This window comes from Tenebrio molitor, chromosome 1 (genome assembly GCF_963966145.1).
Source record: "Tenebrio molitor chromosome 1, icTenMoli1.1, whole genome shotgun sequence".
Classification (NCBI taxonomy): domain Eukaryota; kingdom Metazoa; phylum Arthropoda; class Insecta; order Coleoptera; family Tenebrionidae; genus Tenebrio; species Tenebrio molitor.
The window spans coordinates 9,443,947-9,469,875 of record NC_091046.1 but is presented as its reverse complement, the minus strand read 5'-3'; the positions used below and the strand labels follow the sequence as shown (position 1 = coordinate 9,469,875).

At 33.9% G+C, this 25,929-nt stretch overlaps 1 protein-coding gene across 3 annotated transcripts in view; it reads left to right on the top strand.

Moving 5' to 3' along the window:
• Positions 1-25,929, top strand: part of LOC138141449 (protein bric-a-brac 1-like) — a 289,292-nt gene that overhangs the window by 74,603 nt on the left and 188,760 nt on the right. For 2 of the 3 annotated variants that reach the window (XM_069062164.1, XM_069062162.1), the window contains exon 4: positions 20,534-21,308. In XM_069062164.1, the coding sequence (XP_068918265.1) occupies positions 20,550-21,308 (759 nt within the window). In that variant the 5' untranslated portion in view covers positions 20,534-20,549. Of the gene's footprint in view, positions 1-20,356; positions 21,309-25,929 lie in introns of those variants that run through there. The other variant, XM_069062163.1, reaches the window with a different exon arrangement.

The window sequence follows — 25,929 nt, the reverse complement described above, 5'->3', positions numbered from 1 at the left end:
GTACTAGCAATGAAATTTGACTTCTAAAATTATTTGTCGGGTGGTTTCACTATTATTTAATTTTCTTTTGATCTGCCTTTCAAATGAACTCGTACAGGACTACAGGACGAATGAAAAGGTATCTTCCATTAAATGTTCAAACTTCTCTCTAATTCTTCGAATTGTTTCTATGGCTGAAATTGGTCGGTCTGGGAAATCTGAAGCAAATGTTGCTTGGAAGTTTCTTAAAGAAGATCCTCCATAATACCATGCCTAGTAGTACTTTTTAGTATTTTTGTGTTAACTCTTAACTCTTTAACTTTCATTTTAACTATTTTGCCATAAAATTGTTAGAGGAGCCAACAATTTATTTTTACATGTAAAATCCTATGTCTCGTAAACAAATTCTACACCCGGTATGTTGCTTACAGGCGTTGTTTACTTATTTCTATTGACACATAGGATGTTTTTTGCTTCATAATTTGTTTGGTGCCCGAGGAAAAGTAACCGTTAAAGAAAGGGATGGTTTTTCTAAAAAAATGATATTCCAAAAATTAAGACAAAAATATTAAGTGCAATCAAGTTTTTGGTTAAGTAGTGGTAACTCCCTTCTGTTCTTATGTATATGTAAAGTGAATTTTTTTGTTTCTTTTATTGATTTTGGTATAAATATTTCAAACGTCGGGATTCCATTAATGTGTGGACTATTGAGAATTTAAATTAAAAAAAAAGTGAAATGAATCAAGATTAGAGAAACAAGGTTTATTTGCATTCGTGAAAACTTCCTGAGAGTACATACGAGTATGTGTACTTTTTTTAAATAATTACTTTTTATCCACTTTTTTATTTAATTAATCGATTTCTATTGAATAAAACATTCTAGTACTTCTTCTTTTTTAGATAACTATTACAATTATTATTATGCAATTCGTTAGCATTTTGCAGCAGGTAATAAATTTAAATTTCAACAAAAATAAAAGGAGCCAACAAAAGGAACATATGATATACATAATGTATTTATATTTTTACAAATGTGAAGGGCACTCAAATAAAATTAAATTAAAAACCTGTTTAAAACCTTACTTCCTTACTTTTTCGATATTGCTTTGTCAAAACTCGAAATCAGGCATTTTAAGGTTAAATCATTTTTCTAATTTTTAACTATTTACCTACTTTATCTGATCCAACGAATTTTTGGTACATTTGTGAATTTTTTTCTCAACATTAACTTCAGGTTCTTACTTTGACTTCATGACAGTTAATCTGCATCGATTCCAAAATATTTTTTCCTGGATTTATATCAAATTTTTTATTTTCATTTAAATCTGGTATTTTGGGACGTTATCAGTTTTAAAATAAATACATAGGTATATCGTTCATAATGTCATCATTTTTCTGCACTTCTTAAGGAATTCCTCAAGTTGCTTTTGTTTGGTGATGTCTGGTTGCTTTACAGATTGCTTTTTTAGCATTATATATTTTAATTATGTTTTTTCACTACTAGTCTTAGAAGGCGTCATTATTGAGACTTGAATCGACCCCAGAAGTAGAATTTCTCTCCCTAGGTTAATAATTTTTTATTATTAACCAGTAGTCAATAATGAATAGCCGTCACCTAGCAACGAAAGATTTTCTTTGATTTTATTGGTTAACGTAGACAGACGATTTTCAATTTTCATAGCAACCGTTTTAAAATGAGAACTCGGATCGTCGCATCGGACAAACAAATTTAATTAATAATTATTATTAGAAAGGGTTTTAACGGATCTAGTAGTGAAAAAAATAATATATACACCACGCTAGAGAAGACAATTTTAAGCCTCGCTTCTTTATTCCCTCGGCTTAAAAAAATGTCTTCTCTACCTTGGCGTATAATTACTATTCTTTATCTACTGTGAGTGAGGTTCAAAAGCCATCACAAGATGAACATTTTTTATTATTTCAGTGTGCTCTTCGGAGATACACCTGCATTTTTCTGACCTTTTAAAAAAATCCGAAATTTTTGTTTTTCTTCTAAATAAGGTATAAGTTCGTTTAATTTTTTTTTTACATTCTGATACAATAAAAAATATGCTGAAATATGTATGAAATGTAGGGAATTAACAATTTATTCTATACATTGGGTAAGTTTACAATATCTCCAATTCCACTTTGTGCAGAATGTTATTTAAGACTTCTTGGGCAAAGTGTTCAAACCAAGGTTTACTTGGCACCCAACACTTTTACACCCACTTTTTTATACAGTAGTGATAGACCGCGTGTTCTTTTTTTTCTATTTTATCTGTACTGAATCCTACTCCTTGGGCAGAGTAATCATAGTTCACACTTTGCTTTCCGACTAAGTATTTAGTACTATGGTGTACTTACACTTGCATTACATTGTACTTGATCATTGCTTTCAGTGTACAGCAAATATACGTAGAAGAAGTACGAAAGCTCACGTATTAACATTACGAAGTAATAAAATGTAAGCATTAGTACCTACATAACATTTTCGGTTTACAATACAAAAATTTCCGATAATAATGCTGTTAAGTAACCAGTAGGGGTATCCTTCTCCCACCCCAACTTAGCTTATATAACCACTGACGAGAGCCGTCCGAGGACTGTCTGTCTCTCTGTCACCACTGTGTCTTTACCTGTATCATACCTTTTGTAACACAACACAACACGAGACAATATACATTTGTTAAGTTATACATTCCGAGTACATCATTTATATCATCATCATCAAACCAGCAAAACCACACAAATGCGGAATCTGGAAAAGTGCCCCGAATGCGTGCAGCGTTTCCACGTTGAATAGCAAGGGAAATGCTCTCGAAAAGGAATTTCTTTAATTTTCAATCGCCTGGTTCCGCAGTAAGTCGCTCTCCGATGACATTAATGAAATCGATGGCTTCTTTGCACCAAGGTTTCAAAAGCTAAACCTTTAAATATGTAATTTGACGAAATAATTGAACTATACCTATTTGCTATGTTTGCGTTTGCAAGCCAAGCTTTCTTATGTGTAGAAAAATCAAATAATACTGAATTCTGATAATTGTAATAGATTTATAAGCCTTGAGTGACAAACGCAAATTTTTTTACATCGACGTCAGGAGAATTTTATTTAATTAATTTATTTTAATTATTCCCAAATCCTGAAATTCTCCAAGTTTTCTTCAAAGTAACAAAATGTTACCAATTTTCTATCAAGTTCTTGACGTCATCCGATTTACATTTTCCACTTGTTTAAAATATGTATTCGGTTCTTGTTTAATTTTTTGTTAACGTTTTTTTTTTTTGACTTGCAAAATGAACAGAATGTATCTAAATGTCAACAGTAAATAGGCAAATACACTACTTTCTTATACCATAAAACTATGGACATTTACAAACAAATTGGACCCAGACGAGCTAATAATTTAATTTTTATTTGATTATTCTAATGTACGGTCCTAGCTTTGTTTTGAGGTCACCACCATTGATTTCGCGTTTACTTCTGGTGCCAAGTTGATAATTCACAACAATGCAGCACTGTGCAATTAAAAGTTCCAGAATGACGAACACTACACACTAAAACGCCAGTTGTTAACGTATAAATAGCGGCATTAAAATAAAATATATTTATTTTTAAATGCTAAACAGGAGCTGGCAGGCGACTGCTACCTGGACGACGACAACTCTCATTACCGCAAATCCCGAAAACCACCCCATAAAGCGCCGTCCATCTTGGTGAACGTCAATGTGACGCAGATATTTCTGTTTTCACCGTGTTACGCCTATACATTACAAATGACGTGAGGTAATCGCATATCACATGTGACAATCTTGCTCTTTTAATTAATTAATCGAAGGTGACGATTCATTATTTTATTTAAATGATTTAGCGTCCGTCTGAAATTCATTTTTGTCGTGTTGTCGCACGTCCCAACCAGAAAAATAACAAATGCTTTAAGCTTTAAATTAATTAAACTGGCAATGAAAAATATTTGCGATCATCAAACTCAATACAACACCGCTCACAAATTCCGTGTTTGTATAGATCCTCCCTTATTAAAAAACGCGTAATATTTTATTTATAATTACGGTTTTGGGTCTCTCGATTTGTACTTTTAAGTCAGTTCGCTTTCCGATTGTAATTACAATATTATGTGCTTCCACTCTCGTGCATTATATTTAATATACCCCGTACGCCACCATCTGCAACGTGTTTTGTCTAGGGACGTAATTAAATAGAAAGGAACCCCAACGTTGTATTTACTTTTCCATTGTAATTATTCTATTAAATATTCATGCACAAACAAAATTTATAGAAATAATGATTCACGACGTGAAAATAAAAATAGAATCGTGAATAAATGAATTCGTTACCTGCGTCGTTACACGTTAGAATTAATAGAATTGAATAAACATCATTAGGTGCACATAAAAGCTAGAAAACACCACGAACGTTGTTCCATAATGCCTTATCCTGTGCCACTCATGGTTGCAGGATTTCATGGGTGGGGAGCGCATTTTAATGAACTCGAATAAAAGTTCTTATTGGTTTATATTGGAGGACTTTTTACAACTTTATCCTGGAATTGTGCAATGTTGCATATAATTTCGAACACACCGGCGTGCACATAATATTAATGGTACAAAGCAAATATATGCATCGGGGTACCGATCTTCCTCGTCCACCAACCACCTTTCTTCCTCCACCCGTACTCGGCGTTTCTTTCCCGCTGTCGGCCGCTCCGCTCCGGTGAAAAAGACGAAGAGAGTGTCGTGTTCGCGAGTCGCCAATTACGACAACTACACTGAATGTTTTCGAGAACACGCACATCTATAGTTTTTAGGGTTGCCTGAAATAAAATATATAATTTCCTACCAGCTTTTAATTTGGCTTTGGATTTGCATTTATGCTTTTGAATTTAAATATTTGATTTTATCGTTGTTTTTTGGGTTATGTATACACATCCTGTAGTAGTCGAAATTGCGGCTGTAAAGTTTTATTATTGTATTCTAAAATAATTTAACAAGTACGGCCTGCAGAATAATGTTTATGTAATTAAGTATTGTATTGTATTTCTTTCCGATAGTTTTGCTCTTATTTACACTTTCTAAATTTAAATGTGTAGCACACTTTTTAGTACTCTTGATTGTTTTAAAACTCCATTGTTGTGGATCGAAGTACAAAAAAAAATCAACGTCCGCCGCCATTATTTCGCAATAACAATTATTATTAATCAGGAGGGGCTGGCTACATTTTGTTGCAATTTAATTACGTCATTATTTACAAGTCGGACGTTTCTCACAAATTATCGTATTGTTCGAATTGAGAATGGTAATTCCTGTTTTTTTCCAAATAATTAACTGTACACTTACTCATAATTCAACTTGTCAACTTCTCTCGTATTATTGTGTTATTAAAACGGCTCGAACGTCATTTTTTTAATATTCCTGTTAGGTGTCTCAGAAGTAGAAGTAATAAATTGCGAATAAAAGTTGAAAGTTTTTATATATAATAAAAGTTTGCGAAGTAAATTAGACGGCGGAGTGTTGTTAGTTATTTAGAGACCCCCATCCACCGACGCGCGTAACCCCCTGAGCGGGCCTGCTTTTATAAATATTACAATAATTAAATATACAGTGAAACTTGTTAAAATTGCATGGGGCTGCTTCCATTACAGTGACTGGGGTGTGGAAGGGTAGTTGGCTCGCCTGCGTTTTACTATGGGGGCCAACAATGTGCCAACAGATTTACTTAGCTTCTTCCTTCGTCACTTTCACTTGCATCTAGCCTTGTTTAATACTGGAGTATTTTAACAAAACTTTTCTCGCTTTTCGCATTGTTCACTCTCCCTTTATAACTTTGCTTGATTGTTTTTTCATTGGATTTTGTGCGTCGTGGCAACATTTTCCAGTTCCGGCGACTCGGACGGAAAACCGCCGTCACGTCGAAGAGGTCGTCCTGTCCACTGGACTAATTTTAAATGTGGAAATATTCGCAATAAGCGCAAGAGAACCGCGGGACATTCCGTAGATGCGAAAATTGGCACCCAGCCACCACGTATTATTTAAAAAGGAGTCGAAAATTAAATCCGAATATTAAAAACCTCACAGAAATAGATATTTATTTTGAAAAGCAGACAACAATAAATTCTTTATGACTGTTAGATACGTGTAACAGGTTTGACCGATTGTTGAACTAAATGGCGGAGATGAGAGTTGATATTGCGGTTTGCGTTTGTATCCTCCGGTGATCGTGAAGGCTTTAGTCCGATTTCTGTTTTATTTGGCATAATAACAAAATGCCCGGAGTGACCGCTTTATAAGGAACTCCGTCGTCCATTAGGCTAATTTATTTTTATTCATTAAGAATGGGCGTAATAAATTACAACGGAACATTAAAACGGATGAAATATGTTTAGAAATTTTAACGGAATAGATCAAGTTGTAATTATTTTGAAAATTTATATAGGTGCGTCTATACGTTATGTGATTTTACGATCGTTATTATTTTTGGGAAAAGTGTTCCCGCTGGGTTAGCATCATTTACATGGCAATCAAGTGATATTAAGACGTAAAATTGACCAGAATAAAGACGTTAAAATTGGTTACAAACTGATAAATTAATACATCTGCTACTGCTTTGACGTATCCAATAAATATGCAAATTTAGTAGAAATTATTTTTTAATGGCTTGCCTTACATTACATTTATTCATACAAATTAATTTTAATCTCCTGCTTATAATTTGATTCCGTGTATAAGTTATGATAACATGATTTGTAATAGCTCCAAGCTCGGAATAAATTTAATTTTACCAATAATTTTATTTATTTATGTGATCGATAATATAAGTTGTAAATTTGAGGCAAGGTGGTCTCTACAATATTAAACCCAATCTACTAGAGTTCTCAATAATTAATTTCTCAACCCCACTGAGCCTTCAGCTCTAGATTACTCTTTAAGAACGCTGTTGGATATTGTTTAGTCATTACTTATTCAAGTAATTTAAGCCTGAATCGTACGAAGAAACAACAGTATAAATACCTCGGAGCTTGCATTCTGCGGCCTCTCTTTTTTCTGCTTTAAAATAAATAATAAATAGGTCGGTGGGTATGTCAAACGACGTTGTTAATGCGAAATTCCTCCTGTGCAGAAAATGGCGGAAGCCGTGTAATGCCAAAGCTCCAATTTTAACAAGACGGTGAGCGTATTGCTTTCGATATCAAATCACGTGTTAAATAATAGATGAATCTGAGGTTTAAAGTTTACACAAGTAATGGAATGGCGTAGGTATCGATCAAGATGTAATAACACTAATCCCGTTTTAAGCTGCACTCTTCATTTCTTATTTATGCCACGACAAAATAACAATTTTCTTTATTCCATTTCTTATTTCACAAAGTAACGTTCCACGGCCGGTGAACGTACACCAGCGTCTCTCTGCATGCATTCATATGAAAAACACGAGTGCAATGCACTTAAAAATTACATTTTATTTTTAGTTTGTCTGGTATTTATTTATAATTAAAATATTTATGGGCCGCCTCATACTTGGCTCCGCTTTTAAAAATATTTTAATCGTCTCGTGCATACAGGTTTCTTCTAAATGTAAAATTTGATTTAGTCACCGCGTTTTATTTTCGTGACGGAGGCTCGTCATAAATGTTGCAAGAAGTGACAGACGAAGCCGTCGCGGTCGCAGATCGAACGCGAGAAATCGACGATTGATAAGATAATAGATCAGTGAAATTGGATTTCTTTTTTCTAAATGCAGCACAGGGAGCGGTAAATTATGATAAACTTGATATCCGTAATCCCTAAACTCATCCATGAAACACGTCAATGATTGTATTCTGTTGTATTCCCAATAGCAGCGATCTACTTGTGTTTCACAAATAGAACAGATGGTCCAGCAGCAACCATTTTTTTAATGGGACTGTTTGATAATTGGTCTTTCTTGATCCACAGCTGCACGGGAAGGGTGCGTTTTAAGACGGTACTTCGAGACCCACTTTTTGAAGTCTTAATGAGTAGACGAGGTTTAGTAAATATTTTGTTTTTTTGCATTTGCAGGCGGTTCGTGTGAGTTCATCAGGTGCGCTTCTGTTGAATAGACATGAGGCTAATGCATTAACAAATTGCTGGAGTCCTTGCATTAATAGTTAACGGGAGGAATCAAACTCGGCAATAAGACAACACGGGCAATCCTTCCTCAAGAAGAGGATCATAAATATTTCCTTGTGCATTGTAAATAACCCTAAACGCGCAGACTACAAACTTATGAATTATTTCGCTTCATTTATGCAATATTAAAGGTGCAATTTGAATAGAACTCGCTCTTCTATGCCAATCCGTTCGGTAAATAATTCAATTGTTTGAGAATGGCCTGAGAAATGGTGCCTTGGATGTATTGTTCAATATTAACATTGCTGTTTAAAGTACACTCCAAAGACGCTAATTTTACGTCCTCTATCGGCACCGACTTTATGCCGATCTTAATCATTTATTTAATAAACTACCCCGTTCGTATTGTTCTTTAGGATTTAATTCGCACATACATTATCTGTCCGCTAAGAAAGTCGCCGCTTTACTTATTCATGAGACATTTTCCTCTTTGAAGTCACAAAGAAAACGAGTGCTCGTGTAACATGTGCATAACATTAAAACGGCGCGAGACGGATTTCGTCTCAACTTTGAAATTAGCGAGTGAAAGTGGCCACGACACCACCTAGACAACAAGATTATTGACAAGATTAAGACGACGACACTATACACTCGTACTTGTCGCCGACGAAAGACTTTTTAATATTGATGCACACCTCTGACCATTTTCTTTCATTTTTATGTCAAGTCGCAACCTATAATTTCGACGATTTTCGTGTCCCTTTCTGCATGGGTTCTAATTAAACACGCCCGTCTTCACGTAGATACTGTCATTTATTAAATTTCTATGAATATGGCTTAATTATAATTTAGTAATTACAGGGTGCGTATCAGAAGTTCGAAATCACTTAATTGTCATTTTGTCGGCGTAGAAATCAATGCACCAAACACGAGATCTTTCGATTCGATTTCCATGTCCTAGCTCAATTGGGAAACAATCGTTTCTCCGAAAATTATTGTGATGCGACAGGCTCAAATCACAGAAAGTTGAGGTTTTTGCATTTTTGAGTGGAGAAATGCTGGTGTTAATTTGTTTGTTTATTGATTCAATTTTGGACAATTTGGACGTGACTGACAGCGATGCAAAAAAGAAAATACCTAATATCTCTTTTACACTTCCGCCAGTTTTAAATTAAACTCATCAGTGTAAATTAACTAATTAACAATACAAGTTTTCATCGATTTGATGTAAATGTGTCTTAGGATTCGGGCATGACTTGGGTAAACATGAAATTTTTATATTTATTATTAGACATGTTTTAACAAGCATTATATTTTCGTTTATCTTTTCAATTATTGCCTAAGCAGTATATTGTTATTATGTATATTTTATTCAAATATTCTTACGTATGTTTAAATTTTGTTATTGTAACAAATTCAAAGGTATTTGTTTTGCAACCTTTCGTCACGACAATGTAAATAATAAATATGTACCTAATTAATAAATACCATTTTTTGACAATTAGTACAAAAATGTGGGGTTGTTTTTCAAGTCTTTTGTCATCACACACTAATTTTCTTCGTAGTAAGAATTCGGCGTCGATTAAAACATGTCGCAACATTGTGCGAACAATGTATGTATTTGGTGAACAAAAGACTAAACAAGAGTTGCTCATGGAAGACCTTTTTGACCTAGACTTTTAAGATTCGATCTTGTGTATTTATGTATTTCTATTTTCAACCGATTAGTAGGTACAATAATAAAATTTATTTCCAACATTATTTTCCAATAATAAAAATATTTGTGCAGTAAAGAATCCAAATATAACGCGCGAGACGTGCTTTTATGCGCATATCCGACTGAATTAAACCATTATAATATTTAATCTTTATTCGTAACCGATCGTTGTTTTCTTATTTTCATACATTTACTCGAATATTTTACGACGTCATGCTATAATCAATCTATAATAAGTTATAGTAGTTTTTGAACACGTGTCTTGTGGCGAAAAGCAGCTTTCCTGCATCTCAAGAATTTATGCTTTACGAGTGCTTTTGAAATTCAAGCGCTTAAATACTTTTCGTTATAATAATTATTTATACGGTATGTGGGAACATAAAAATGTTATTATTTCCAAATTGATGTTGGTTATTTTCGGACGCCACATTTCTATATTTTACTGGTTCCAGTCTTCGTAACTATCACTCGAAGAACGTTGTGATCGCGTCAACAGCACATTTTCAAAATTAACTCTTCACTCAAAATTACACAACATTAAACGTAACAGGAAAATATGTAGTAGCTCGTTTGGAAACCATCTTTTTTGAGATTGTTGTTTTGTAACAACTTTGCAAAGAGTTGAAACGTTAATCAGTTGAGACCGAATTGAAATTTTGCTGTTGGCTCATTCACAAACCCACAACTGTTTGCAAACATTTTAAATTGGGACAATGTTAAATTTAAATTTGTCATTGTGATGCGTGATGTTGGTATCGTGCAACAACAACGTGGTTCATCTGGGTTTAGTAAAGATCTTATAAAGTTTTTTGTCTTTCATTTTTGGCTATCGGTGGTTTATTCAGTTTAGGTGGGAGAAACTGTCGAGCGATAAATTAAGCAAATGCAAAAGTAAAAACGCACCTTATAACTAAGTTGGAAGCAGGGTAGGTTCAGATAACCTCGGAATTACATGGAGCCAAGTGCTAGGTAAATGTATATTTTATCGAGCAAAGCAATCTAGCAAATTCAATTAGTTGAAGATTAGTTGTAGATGGCGTTACACCATTTCATATTAGTTGTGCAGATCTCGGGATTCGGTTAATTCTACATCTGCTCTTCCATATAAATATCTCCATAATTTAACTTTATTTCACGGATCTTGCTTCCGGTTAAGAATATGTCTCCGTGCAGCTGTATCGATCTAGTCCGAACGAGTGTGATTGCTTGTTTAAAAAAGCGCGTTAACAAAAGTGTATTCCAGAAATACATCGACGGGAATGAAGAGAAAAAATCGTGGAAGCAAACTCCCATCGGTCTGTTTTAGCGTCGTAAGAAAAACAACGAAAATAAAGCAAAGCCGTGAATTATTTTAACGAGGCCAACCAAAAAACCATTTACTTTTAGTTAAAACAACGCCTCGTCCAGTGGAGATGCTAATTGACTGTTGTTTTAAAAATGCGAGTCACTCAATTTGTAGAAGCAGCACTGTCACCTTCATTAAACTCTATTATTTTTACAGACATAATAACACACGGAATATTGTTTAACAGTCTTTTCTGATTTTATTGCTCTTATTAAAATGTTCTTTCGTTGGCCGTCGAACGAACCATCGTTAATTATTACATTACCACTCTAAAAAACCAACCACTCGGTCGAGATAAAATGAGACGTTCAGATGGACATCTAATTATCATTTTCCATTCGGTCTGCAAGTTTCACTCAACATCCAACTAACATGTAACATTTTGGCAACTTATTTATCATCGCAGTAACAAAACAACTGGTTGCTGATTCTGGTAACATCGTTTTTTTTGTATTATATTTATTTATTGAAACATTAACAACACCAACCAGTTTGCTGTCATCAGACTGTTGTCATTAGCGTTAATAACCTCTTGACAATATTAACTCTAGCGTATAGGTACATGAATAATAATTTAGTGAGCAAAGAGAAAAGTAATTAGTGCTTTTGACGTATGTTTTTGTACGGCGGAAGTGAACTCTTAAATAAACTTTTTTTTGGATCAGATTAGATTCTTATCTCAACAAATTCATCATAAAATCTCCATAATTAAATAATGGTGCTGTTTAACAAATTCTTCGTCTGACCGGAAATAAGCAATATTATTATTTTTTTTATATTTAAATCGTTTCAGAGGGTACAGGTGTGAAGGACCAGAGAATGACTTACATACATATGTTAAACTATCGTGGTAATAAAAATTTATGTTATTATTGTGTCCCCTCCGCACGTACCGGAAGTCGAAGAAGTTAAAATTCTCAAACCGACTTTTTCATTTTATTACTGTTATTGTTTTACCATTTGCAGCAACAAAAGAGAAAAGTTTGTTTTTATTTAAATGTGATTTTAATAGTGCGCTTTTTAAATTTATTGTGCGGTAGTTTTAACAAAGACGTGAAAGAATTTGTGTAGTGTTGTTTCTAATCAGTTCGTTGCATATTGCATAGATTCATTCTTATCTCCACACGGTCATGTGTGAATAAATGTTTACTGATCACCGTTTAACATAAAATTTCGAATAGCGACTATGGTCGAGTCGTTGTTTGAATGGACTGATCAGATTAATTTTTTTTTAGCTGAGGTGACATCGATTAATGTCCATTAAAATGTATAAGCTTAGAGATTTTTTAAATAAATTCAAAATATTTCCTGTCTTTAAATCTAAACACTGGAAATGTTTATGCTTAATGTTCGTCAGAAATATTCAATTCAACTGGGAAATTTGAATTAACTACCACTAGATTTTTTTTAATTTCTTAAAGAATACGTAAATATATTCACACGAATTTTTTTATACTTCTAGATTTGAGTTGTTTAGCTGTAAATGTGGTGGTAACAATACAATTCTTTGAATTTATTATACGTATTTTTAATTCTTGGGGTCCATTAAACGAAGGGCGGTTAGAATAGACCATTCTGTTATTTATATTCATAAATGCCTGTGCAGCGTATATCGGGGTAACCCATATTGTAGATTTTAATTTATGCAATTACTTCATGGTTGTAATAATAAATTTTGCGTTCTTTATAGCAACGATTAAATTTTCAACTAAGTACTCGGTTGACAAAAATATCATTTATGGGCCATTAAAGAAGATTTTTATCTCACATTTTAATTACAAAATATCTTACAGCGTAATTTATATGTTAAATAATCGATAAGTTATTAAAATGCGTGCCCACGATCCTGTTTTTCTTTCAGCAAACACACTAAACATAATTTTAATTATAATAATATTTCTCATCAGAATTTAATGAAGGAGCTATAAAAAACAACCTGTTTTAAAGCATTTGTTAATGAGACACTTTTTCAATTAAATTTTGATACATTGAAGCTAATAATTAATACGGTCGATCTGGTTTCACGTTAGCCGCAGTCGTTAACATCGAAGATGGCGGATTTACTGCATTTTTATATCGGGTGTTCATTTAAATTTCTCCTAAAAAATTTGTGTTGAAGAGTCGATTGTGAATGCACAACGGATTACAGATCACGGATCAGGTGTCTAAATCTAACCTCACTTTTTGCGTTGTTTGTCTGTTTTTACAGACTGACGAATGGTGCGTTCACAATCGATTCTTCAACGCCAACTTTGAGGAGAAATAAATGAATATCCTATGAAAGCAACAAATCATATGTTCAACAGAAATGCATAGATACATACATTATAATATGTTTTTTTAATCACTCTGAACCAACAACTAAAAAGATGTGAATTTTACCTCTAATACCTAATGAATGTTGTTCACATATCTAAATGTTGTTTACAACAGAAGTAATTGTAGTTTGTAACGTGAAATAGAAATATTTTCTACCAGGAAAAGAAAAAAGTCCACAACAAACTGCAGTTTGTATTTGAAAAATAAATGTTTCAACACAAAGGAGACCTTGTATTTGATGTACCTACATTTCTGAATAAGCGAATGTTTCACCAAATTAATTTTTACCAAACGAAATAATGGATAGTTGCTGAAAGGTCACTCAAACGGGTTTCGAAAAGGAGCTCTTTTCGATACGCGTTTCACATTTGCTTAAATTTTTAATGTTGGCAGTGACTCATAGTGAGTTGTTGCTACGTAATCACTGCACTTCACGACACTTTAAATTCAGAACTTACAATTTTTCGTCTATTTACCAGCGTTACCAACTCTTATATTTGCCAAATATAATTTTCCTAGCATTATGTTTTGAACTTTTTTTAAATTTAAGGGGCAAAATAGAAAATATTGTATTATACTCGTCTCATAAGCCATTTTGTCGCACTTGTTTGCTTTATAGCACTCGTCGCTGCACTCCTCGTGCTCTAAAAAACGCGTGCGACAAAATAGTGTCTTATAAAACTCGTATAATAAATTACTATTGTGTCACCACTTTAAAAAAAAGTTACAGATCGTTTTATTTTTCAGAGATAATGATGTTTAAGAAAATTGTATAGGTATGCAACTTCTGTATAAAACAAAATGTAGATGTGGGATTAGAACACTTGCTGCTCTCGTGTGCGTAAACTTCACGTTTGTAAAAAAGCAGTGCTTTATAATTATAACACATGTTGCATAATTAACCATTTTACTATTGGCCTATTTTGTTCCTAATAGTGACTGATATTATATTATCCTTCAAGATGATCATTTGGTGTCTATGATCCTTTAATTGTCAACTTTTTTTTTTTTATATTTTTTCCCCATTGTTTCTACATATTTGTTGTGATCCTTTCAATCATTCTTCATACAACACGATGATTTGCAGATCTGCAGTTGAATTTTTCTCAACTAAATTGCATGCGATATTCAAATCATGATTGTATGTTTAACATTGGATTCGGTTTCTATATGGGTTGAGTTTATCGTCAAAATTAGCCGTTACATGATTATGTACATTTGGTAATGAACTAATGAATATGCTAAATTAGTGAGGTAGATGAGAAAATGCAGGCTTCGCGCCCTTTGTCGCGAATTGGAGTGTCAGACCTGCTCTGAAGAAGTTAGGTATACTCCGTACGGTGATAGATTGCACGTTTTTAAATTCTAGTTCCAAAACATAAAGCAGTGAAAAATACTAAACTCTCCATCTCAATTGTTTCACGTTATGTAGAAAACCATTGTATCCCTGCAGATTAATTCCCGCCAAACCGGTTTCTGTGTCTGTCTTCTGTCAAAAAACGTGCAATCTACCAGAGTACGGAGTATACCAGCATGGCTAGCGAAACGTCAGCACTTACACATCGACGACCGCGGCATCACTGGGAAACCATTACTTAGTAAGGTAGATTCTGTATGAAAGTTAGACAGATATTTGGCTACATCATTTCACAGATAAAAGATATTATTTACATAAACAAACACATGTCTGTTTGTTGATATAGATTTCGGGGGAGGGGGCCATAGTTTTTTTTTCTGTGACTTCAGCGTTGAAAAACATAAGATGAAGAAACAAATTTAACATTGATAAGTCTACCAGACAGCTAAAATTTGCTTTTTATTTAAGATTTAACAGAAATTACCATAACAAAGTTGAAAATTTGTCAAATAAGAAATACATACACCAGTTGGTTACTTTTCCCAAAATAACCGGGATAGATGATGGTAAAATTCAGCTATAGGAAACCATAGTTCTTTTGGTCGGTCTTTACCAATTTGCCTGCCATTTTCTTCTTTTTTCTCCCTTTACAATACAATAGAAACCACCTGTGTCATCGAATTCTATGCAGTTCTCTTGGACCCACGAACAAACCTAGTTTTATATTAAAGTTTGTATCTTTATCACAATCGCTGTTTGATAAAATATCTATCTTCGGTGCCAAAAATAGACCAGCCGCTTTTTTTCTTTACATAAGAGATATCTACGTTACCTCGTGTACTTACTAACAGTTTTAAAATGTCGATACAGAGTAAAGCTTTATTTTGACATTGCTTTACTTGTTCAAATCTTTACATATTTCATTTTCACGTATTAGCACATTTTGAGATGATAAAATGATTTGCGAGGATATATCTACGATATCTTCATCATCTGAGATGTAGTCAAATCATAGTTTCCGTTTTACGATATATAGCTTGTTGTTGGTGACACTAATAAAAATAGGAAAAATAATTTTAAAGAAATAGCTCATAGGCAGATAACTAATGGAAGTACAGATAACGAGGTGTAGACAGTGCTGCAAAAACAGCACATCAAATGTGATTTTGTTGTAAATTCAGCCTTAATGAAGTCAGTGTGAAAAGCAGTTATCAAACGGATATATCAAAATGTAACTTGAGGTATTACACATTCTTATTCAGTTTATGCATAGCAGGAAACTATTAAAGGAAGGTCATCTGCATTATATGCAATGCAATGTTTATATGTATTTAGAAGTTGAAATTTTTGTATTGGTAGACAGAACTGAATTTTAGGTTACCAAACAATTCGAGGTGTTTTAGATTATATAAGATGATATTTGTTCATGAAATTATCATCTTCGTGTTTTGGGGAAATCTACAATTTACCGGTGTGTAATTGGAGAGTTTTTTTTTGAGATACGAAAGGATGCGTCTATAGTCCATGTTAAATACGAAACGTTGAAATTGAATCATAATTTTAGTAGGTGGACCTACAATCCACTTTGGATTATCAGTGTGATCTATACTCGAATCGACCAAAAGATATATGTATGGTAATAATAAAACCGCCCTCTAGTGCCCGCGATTTTTATACAGCAGCTTGCGATTGGCTAATTCAAAAAGTGCGCACGTTCTAGAAAGCCTGATATACACCGACAAAAACTACGTCATGACCACCGCATGGCATTCTCCCAAAGACAATCCAAGCTTAACTTCGCTTTCACAGTATGAACTTAAATTTTACAATTCATATCACAAAAGGATCCTTTTCAAGGCTTTTGATTTTCTATTTGTTTAAAAGTACGTACAAGTAGTTGATATTAAAAATTGTAAAAATGTTTTGTTGGATTTATTTTTCCCCTCCGTCGAAAACTACCGTCGAAGTATTTCTCCGTTGCCGACAAAGAATCTATTTTAAATTTTTTCAAAGTACATCACCTTCAGCATAACGTGTGTACGAGTACAAAATTCAAATTCTACACAATTCTCACAATATAATGTAAAATTATTGCCTCAGTAGAGTACGGGGAAATGGAGAATTCTGCAGGTCAGTGACTTCAACATTTTTTTCATCTTTAATCAATCCCACCAAGTTCTAATAAGAACAATACCAGACCTGCTTCATTGTGAAACAGGTTTCGGCGTATACCATTCTGCGCAACTGGCCCTGCGCCATTTTATTTTATTACTACATACTACACATATATCTGTTCAGCAACCCGACTTTAGTGAAGTACAGTAAATACCACATCAACAATTACACAAAATTAAGTGTACGTCCTGAAATGAAAAAGTATTTATAGAGCTTCGCCGACGACAATATGATTTTAACCCTACAACTCATGATGGAGGGTTGTTAAGATTAGTACATTACAGATTCCTATTAAAATATAAACTCTGAATTCAAGTCATAATAATATTTCACCGTCTATACTGTACCCTTTCATAATGTTTTTATTGCAGTGCACTGAATGCAACACCATAAACAATTCCAGAATAGAAGTGCCATAACAGTCATAAATTCATAATCATTTTCAGTATATTATAAAAAATTTCAATACATTTTGTTTTGTTCAATTATTCGGATGCATTCTTTTAGCTTAGGTACCTAATATTTGTTTAGGTAGGTAATCTGTACTTATCTACCTAATTTTTACGTAAAGTTTTGGTGAAATGAGTAAACGAGTAGGTAACTGAAAGGGATTTTATTTTTGTCGCATTGAATTATCGCAAATTCAAATTCGTCAATTTGAACTTATTTTGAAAAATGCTCAAAAAATACAAAAGAAACAGAACACTGTATTTTTAAACGTTTTCATAAATCTATTGAGAAAAACGGACAAGATCTATGAAGAAGTTTTGAAAAACTCTATAATGAACCTGTATAAACTTACTTTGCAATAGTTAACATAAAATACACACATTTTTGAAAAACTTCGTTTAAACTGGAGATTCAGGGGAAATGGGATCCACGTCTAGTGATGAAAGCATAAATGCCAACAAAAAAGTTACTAAAGTTACCAAATTTAGTTACTCAGCTCAAAAAACAAAACGTATACCTACCATTGTTTATTGACATTTTCGGTCTTTTTGCATTTCTGTTGTATCTACATACATATTTGTATTGGGGGCACTTCGACAAATACAGTGTGGAATAAAATGATTTACATCTAGTTACCTTTGGAATTTTTGCACATGTAAGTTTTCCTGTACCGCTCTACTTTTTTTCGAAGTGCCGAACTAATAGTTAGTTCTGTCAATAAATGTCGTCAATCGAATTGACAATTGTTACAATTTACTAAATTGAATTAACAAACGTTGGTTGGCACTTTCAACACTAGCTGTGACTTGCTTTTGTTAGCTCCTTTTTAATTTCAATCTCAACTTTGCATTCATATCATCCCTTCGCAATAAATCACATTTGGAATTTGGATATATATTTTGAGGTTAGGCTTCCTTTTTTTTGTAGAGCGGCATTTCGTATTTTTACAAGGATAATGCAAAGGTAACTAGATGTAAATCATTTTATTCCACACTGCACTTGATGATCACTAGTTCTAATAAAATTGAGACCTAACAAAAATGTTCGAACCAGATTATACCGTGTGAGCAACAATTACTGTTTGAATTGGCAATAAATTCTGGTGACTTTTGGTGACTTTTATGTCATGTCTCAACGAGAAAGCCATTTTATTAATAAAAGATTACAAAAACCAAGACCCTTAAGTTTGAAATGTATGCAAGCTGTCAATAAGGTCAATAACACAAACCGAAATAGTCATTCACAGTCTTGAAAATTTCGTATAATTTTTTTTATTGCCAACTGAAACAATTATTGTTGCCCACCCGGTACTATGTATTTTATGGACATCTTTTACCTTCTTGATTCAGAATTAATTAATTGCTTCTGAAAAGTCATTTCTTATTTTAACTAGCGTTAAAGTTATCTGCACATTTGATTTTTTAAAATCCGGGTAAGCTTATTATACCTAACATAATTTCCTAGATTATTTAAATTGGAAAGGTTTTATTTTCAATTTCTGGGATTCAGAATAAAATTAATTCGATTAATCATCCTGATGACAAGCTTCTTACATATTTTTTAAACATGTGTAAAAACATACAATTTGTTTGCAGTGTTTTCTGTACTGTATACTGTATACTTGTGATTTTAAGTTACCTAATCGTTTGAATATGTATCAGAATTTCTATTTATAGATATTCAAATGTAGAAAGAAAGTACTGGAAACGTTTTGCAAAAGCTATGAAATTTTAGATATGTCAATTGTTGTTAAGAATTGTTGCAACAAATGCGTTAGAAATTATATAATTTAGCTTCCAAAAAGGCGAATAACATATCTATGTTTCGTTTAATTTTATGTTGTAAAGTTTTAATCTCGTGAGATAAATATTTTTAACTAACTCTTCCCATAATTAAATTTTATTTTCAAAAATAAACGCAGATTAAAGTTAACAAAATGTTTGTGGTGAGATTAAAAAGTTAAAAATATTTCATAGAGTAACGTTATCCCCGATAGATGATATTATTTAAATGGAATTACCTATAAGTATGAGCTTTAGCAGTGAAATTTATGCACAACTTAAAAAGTGTCTGCAAGATGCTTCTTAGATTTCTAAAACTAATCACATTCTATTGTTATTATAGTGAGTGCACACTATACCTAGGTAATAGAATGAGCAGATAGTTATGTGTAGGTACACTAAAAGTTTTTGTTGTAAATACTGAATTTATATTCAGAGGTACTGAAATGGAGAAAAAATATTACTGTCAGATCTGGCGTAAGTGTTTCCAAAAATAATTATTTTTTGTTTTTAAAGAGGCTGTTTAATAAAATTAATTTGGGCTGTTCCAGCAGTTGATGGTCGATTATTTTTCTTTTAAGGCTAATTATTGCGATAAAAGCCTAAACGACCATGAATTAAAAATAATTCTGTGTTTTACATAAATTGTCTTTAATTTTTATTATTACAGTTTTTTTTTTAAAGATAAAAACAAAAACAATTTTTCCAAGTAGAACAGGTTAGTGGCAAAACACTTTGATGGGTATAGATGTGTTATATTCTTAAAATAGACGGTTACGGTTGAAATGACGTTTTTTGTTGTTTTTTTTTCCAAAAATATGCTGAAAAATGCAAGCGGGATGAGTTATGTCGAAAAGATTCCAATTATTGTCGTTTGTCTTGGTATTTTTCTGCTGTTAATTTGTCTGTTGCGAAGATAATCCCACGAATTAGAAGTGAGGACGGCTTAGGTGGCGCCCAAGGGTTCAGGTGTCGATGTATCGGGCGTAATTAGGCTGCCGTGGCGGTGATTGCCGCGCGGTGGCCACGCGGTCTTGTGGGTGGATGGGTGGGGTGAGGGCGGTCTCGACCGATGGAGGGGGTAAGGCGTGCGCGGGAGGCGGCCTCGACCCTCCTGCCGAACCCATCGTGTCAGTATTGCCGCTGCAGTCGTCGTGTGAGTAGTAGTCGTCGCCGCATCTCCTCGAGTTCGTAAACGCTACCGAACACGTGCACGTGCTCGCCGCCCCCAGTGACTCTGAACCCTTGCGCTGCCAGGACTGCAAAGTATGTGCGTGTCGTGAACCCCGCGTTTGGACTTGCAGGTCACCGTCGGCAGCAATGCAGCACTCCACGGGCTCCCCCCAGCAGTTCTGCCTGCGCTGGAACAACTACCAGTCCAACTTGACCAACGTCTTCGACCAGCTCCTGCAGAGCGAGTCGTTCGTGGATGTCACCCTCGCCTGCGACGGCCATTCCGTCAAGGCGCACAAGATGGTACTGTCCGCTTGCAGCCCCTATTTCCAGTCGCTCTTCTTCGAGAACCCCTGCCAGCACCCTATTGTCATCATGAGGGATATCAAGTGGCCCGAGTTGAAGGCCGCCGTAGAGTTCATGTACAAGGGCGAGATAAACGTCTCCCAAGAACAGATCGGCCCTTTGCTGAAGGTGGCCGAGAGCCTGAAGATCCGCGGCCTGGCCGACGTCAACGGAGAGCAGGACATCGTGGCGCCCACCGGCGAGCTGACCACCAGCGCCAGGACCCTGCTGAAGTCGGCGTCCACGCCGAACAACGTCGCCGAGTGGGAGGCCCGGCCGGAGGGCGACGGTCCTCCGCGCGTCAAGAAGCGACGAAGGCCCTCCGGGGAGCGAAGCAGCCTGAGCAGTCCCGCCGAGAGTGCGAGCACGGAAATTCCGGATCCTCCGCCTTCGGTCGAGATGTCACCGGCTCCATCCGCGACTCCGTTGCCTTCTTCCGTCTCGACCGAACCCTTGCCGCTGACGTTACCGCTTCCGCAACAGCCCCAGGTATCCCACGCGTCCTCCGACGACATGGAGATCAAGCCGGGCATTGCAGAGATGATCCGCGAGGAGGAACGGGTAAGTCCTAATGCCTGCACAACTATCAAAACAAAAACATTCGCCTCGCAGGAATCTGCGCACCAGCGTTTATTTACATTTTCATCACGTGCTCCAAATTACCCAAGAATTTATATTAACAAACTTTGTTCGGCAACTTTGTGGAGACATGCCATTTACATTTTAATATACAGGGTGGCAGATCGAACCCATATCTAATATAGGAAATTTTTAATCACCGACGCAAAAATACCGCTCGAATTAAGTTCATTTTTACTCCAAAAAATAATTACAATTTTATGGCGATTTTTAACAATGTTTTTTTCATGAAACAAATGACGCATGACAGTTTCGTCTTGCATGGCGGAGTTTTAAAAAATGGCGGGAAACACAAGGAATATGTGTTGACGCGGGTGTAAAAATTATCCTTCAGCAGTAAGTGCGGCTTTCTGCAAGCTCGTTTTAAGAAAAAAAATTGAGCAAACCCATTTTTTTTTCCGATTGTTCAAAAACAATATGTTTTAAGTCCAGTATCTGCTTACAAAGTAAGAAACTACATACATACTACATACAAAATCAATTTATTTATCAACCTATAGGTATGTGAAAAATTTTGGACAGCGGTGGATGAAAGATAACTTTCCTTATAACCAGTAAAAATGTAGAAACATAATGTGAAAAAAGCTTAATATGAAAAGGATGTTTTTCTATCCCCTATTTTTTCGACGGAATATTTTCTGGTAAAAAGGCGGAGGTATCATCAAAAATATCAAAGTGGGTCCCATACTTTATTCTTCACCACATTTGCTTTACTCAATTGAAGTTTATGCAATTGGTTGGGTATTTTTTAGTCGTCCATTATGGGTCAGCGTAAATGTTGATTGTTTTAATATTCTTATTGTTTTATTTTCAACAAATATTCAAGATTGTGCTGACGTATTTTTATTTGAATGCACACAATGAAATTATAATGTAAATTTTCTTTTTTTTACGGTTTCTTGTGCGATTAAACAATTGTTTTTTTCAAGTTATTACATATTTAAAAAAGATTGTAATTTAAATGGAAACAATAAAACAAATACAATTCATATGCAAATGAGGTAAGAAATTTGTATTTTTGTTTTTATATTTCTAAACTTGCCTGGAAATTTTTAATAAATTGATGCACCTTTAAAATCTTGATTTTTCCAATTTGATTTATCAATCTCAATAAATATTTAATTCTACCATGTAATTAATGTAAAATGTTGATCAGGTGTAAAAAAATTAAAAAAGTTTTTTATAATGAAATTACTATATCGTGTAAATATTTGTGAATTATCATTTTTTTCCTAAAGGATTAGTTAGTGAATTTAGCGAAAATTGGATTTTTTCAAATTTAGAAATTGCTACAATTATTTGAGTAATAGGTTGGTGAACCTTTAACCTTTATTATAATTATGTGGCTGACTTACTTGGTTATTTAAAAAAAAAAATTGAAAATTGCTCCCAAAAATTTATATTTTTGATACCGTACCCCTCAACATTTTAAAAGAGTATAAAAAAGACACATAATTCGAGAAAAATACTATGATTTTTTTTATAATTGTTGTGAATGTAAATGTTTTGCTATAGTTTATGTAACATTTTATACATCTACTGATAAATATAAATTTTGCAATTATGTATTTAATTTTTCCACATTATGAAATTTTCCTTATTTAACAGAAAACTTTTTGAATAAAATGTGGAATTCTTTATACATATGTATCTACGTCCATATTTTTTCACATGAAATTCTTCAATTTCATGTCATTTATTATAGCGCTTATCGTTATCAAAGAGTTCTGATACATTACAGGTAAATGATCCAAGCTTTTGTGTTATAATCTTTTTATTTCTAATTTGCCCAAACAAAAACTTTAACGGAAAGTTAAATTTCCTAATTTTTACTTAAACATACATACTTAAGAGTACAGGAAAAAACGCTTTTCCAAATAGCTCCTATTATCGAATACTCCTTATAGCAGCAAAAGTTTTAATTGTTAAATAAAATCAGCAAATTGTATTTAAGAATCAAAATATATGCTTCGGCATTAAGATCATGGGGTTGGAATGGGGATTTCAATAACAATGAAATGTTATCAACTTTTAGTGAAGAAGAGGAGTCAGATTTTGATCTCTTCTTTTGGATTATAAATATTAGGGACAAAGTCACCTTCAACAAAATTAAGTTAGGTACATCGGATTCTAAATACATTAAATTAAAAAAAAAACACTGCATAAAAATTGTAAGCGTAGACCTTATATTGCAGAATGTAGTACTGGTTACAAAAAATGTTGTGGAGCTGTAAATAAAAATATAACATTTTCAATATATTTTTTGTCACCTGCATAAAACAATTTTAAAGTAAGTGCAAGAGTCCCCGTTTTATGGGGGATGTAACAAATTCTAGACGCCAGTAACGTTGCTCGACCCCATCCACCCCACAAAAAAAGCCCGTATTCATGCACATCAATGGGAGCTAAACTGAATTGCACTTAAATCTATCGATTGCATCTGACCTAAGCGGGTATCAAAAGAGACGCGGTCGGCACGATGACATCTGGCAGTTCAGCGGGGGATATCACAGCAAGAAATGCTCTCGACTCAGCCGCAGAGGAGTTTCCCTTTCGACGGCTTCACGGTTGTATTTTTAAACGAGATGTTGGCCGATATTTTTAGATATTCATTTGTGTTTTGTGTTCATATTTTTATGCATACATCCTTCGTATTTCAACTTACGTATAATAGATATATTTTTTCCTCTTCATTCTGGCACCGAGTTATTAATTGCAGACGGCTGTTTTATTCAGCTTTTAAATTAAGCCTACATTGTACTTTTGAGTGCGCACTCCAAATGCAAGGTTTTTCTGTCGCATTCAAAAATGTACTTACCTTATAATTACTTGCAGCAAGACGGTGCTGAAACGCCGTTCGCGAAATGCATTAGCGGGAATCTGTTTTGGTTCATTCGCGTCGCATGGAATCAGGGTCAGAGGGTAACATTTTTTTTTTTCGTTTTTATATCTGGATTTCTCCGTATTAAAGCAAAATTCTCCAGAGTCTTGGAATAATATTCCATGTTTTTCTTGATGTTGTGCCGAAGGTGTTCCGGGTTTATTTTTGCGACTACTACATATAGAGTGTTCCGGTTTGCACATTTATACAATTGCAACTATCTCTCTACATTTTAACAATAATTTCTTTCCATTTCCCCGATTTATTATTCTTACTACACGCATTAAAGTCTTTTTGAAAGAGCTTAAAACGCCTTCTTTTTTCTACCCATCTTGTTCACAAAATATGTGCTGGGAATTTATTTCTAAATCGGTGTGCTCATGTTTGTGATGTCGTAAAGTGTGAAATATCGGTTTTGAAAAATTTAATTTGCTACGAGCAAACAATATTACCTACGGCGGCCAAACGTAGGTAATATTGAAAATTTCTTTTGATTTGACAAACAATGAACATCACTTCAGTTCCATTAGTCGGTACACTTTTGTCGTTTTGACGCGACGTTCATAAAATGATTTTTTTAAATGTTGCTAATACTGAATAAAAAATTACTTGGTGAACTCATGGTGATGCAACAATTGTTTGTTTCTACAATTCCATTGCAATTTAATAACCACAAGTTCCCAGCCGCGTATTTGCAATTCAACGAGCCATCTTTTGTTTATTTGTATTACATATGTAGGAATTACAAGAATGTATTTCTTGTATTTAAACAAATACAATCGTTTTGAGTTTGTTGATTTAAGGAAGGAATCGTTTTATTATTTGGAACATTTTACGAGCCAAACCGTGACCAATTAAATCAATTTTTGTTGTATTTTTTGTGCTGGTCGAAGTAAATAGCCAAATTTTATTACAAAAATTTCTATTTGTTTTGTTTAGATGACGGAGGTGTGTTTTACAACTATTTTACGGTGTTTGCTCAGTGAAAATAAAAAAATTGGGAAATATGTGCACTACGATCATATAAATTAATTTACTGAAACGTGTATGTAAATATGGACTAATATAATTTGGTTGTGTAAATACATAATGTGCAATAAAATATTAAATAATATAATCTTATTTATATAAAGAATGTAAAGTTAAATATGTCCACACACTATTTACATCCTTTTTGTAACTCGCCGACAACGGTAAATTACAAAAGAAACACGAGCACTTGTAGGATTTTTTATCTATTTTATCTGTGCCAAAATAAAAGCGTAAATGACATTAAAAGATTTCTTTAAAGTGGATCGTTGTTTTATCTCAGTTAAACTCCGAGGATGTTTGAATTTGTTGTTTAACTTGGGGCACGTTAATGAGGATTAGTGTTGACATTTATTTATATTGAGCTTTAGTGACAATTAATCAATTAAAAATTAAACGAACAAAAACAATTCAACAAAAATTTTGTTTGAAGAGCAGCGATTCTCCCTTTAAATTTTATCTGTTTATTATTTCATAATTATATTTTTTATATTTTAAACGCGACTCGTGTCAAACGGAATGTTTAAGCAAAGCAGCCAAATTTAACTCTGCAGAAAGGGTGAGTTTTGGAATGTTGTTTATTAATTTTTGTACAAATAATACATCAGAATATCTGGAGGCGACTCTGTTGTT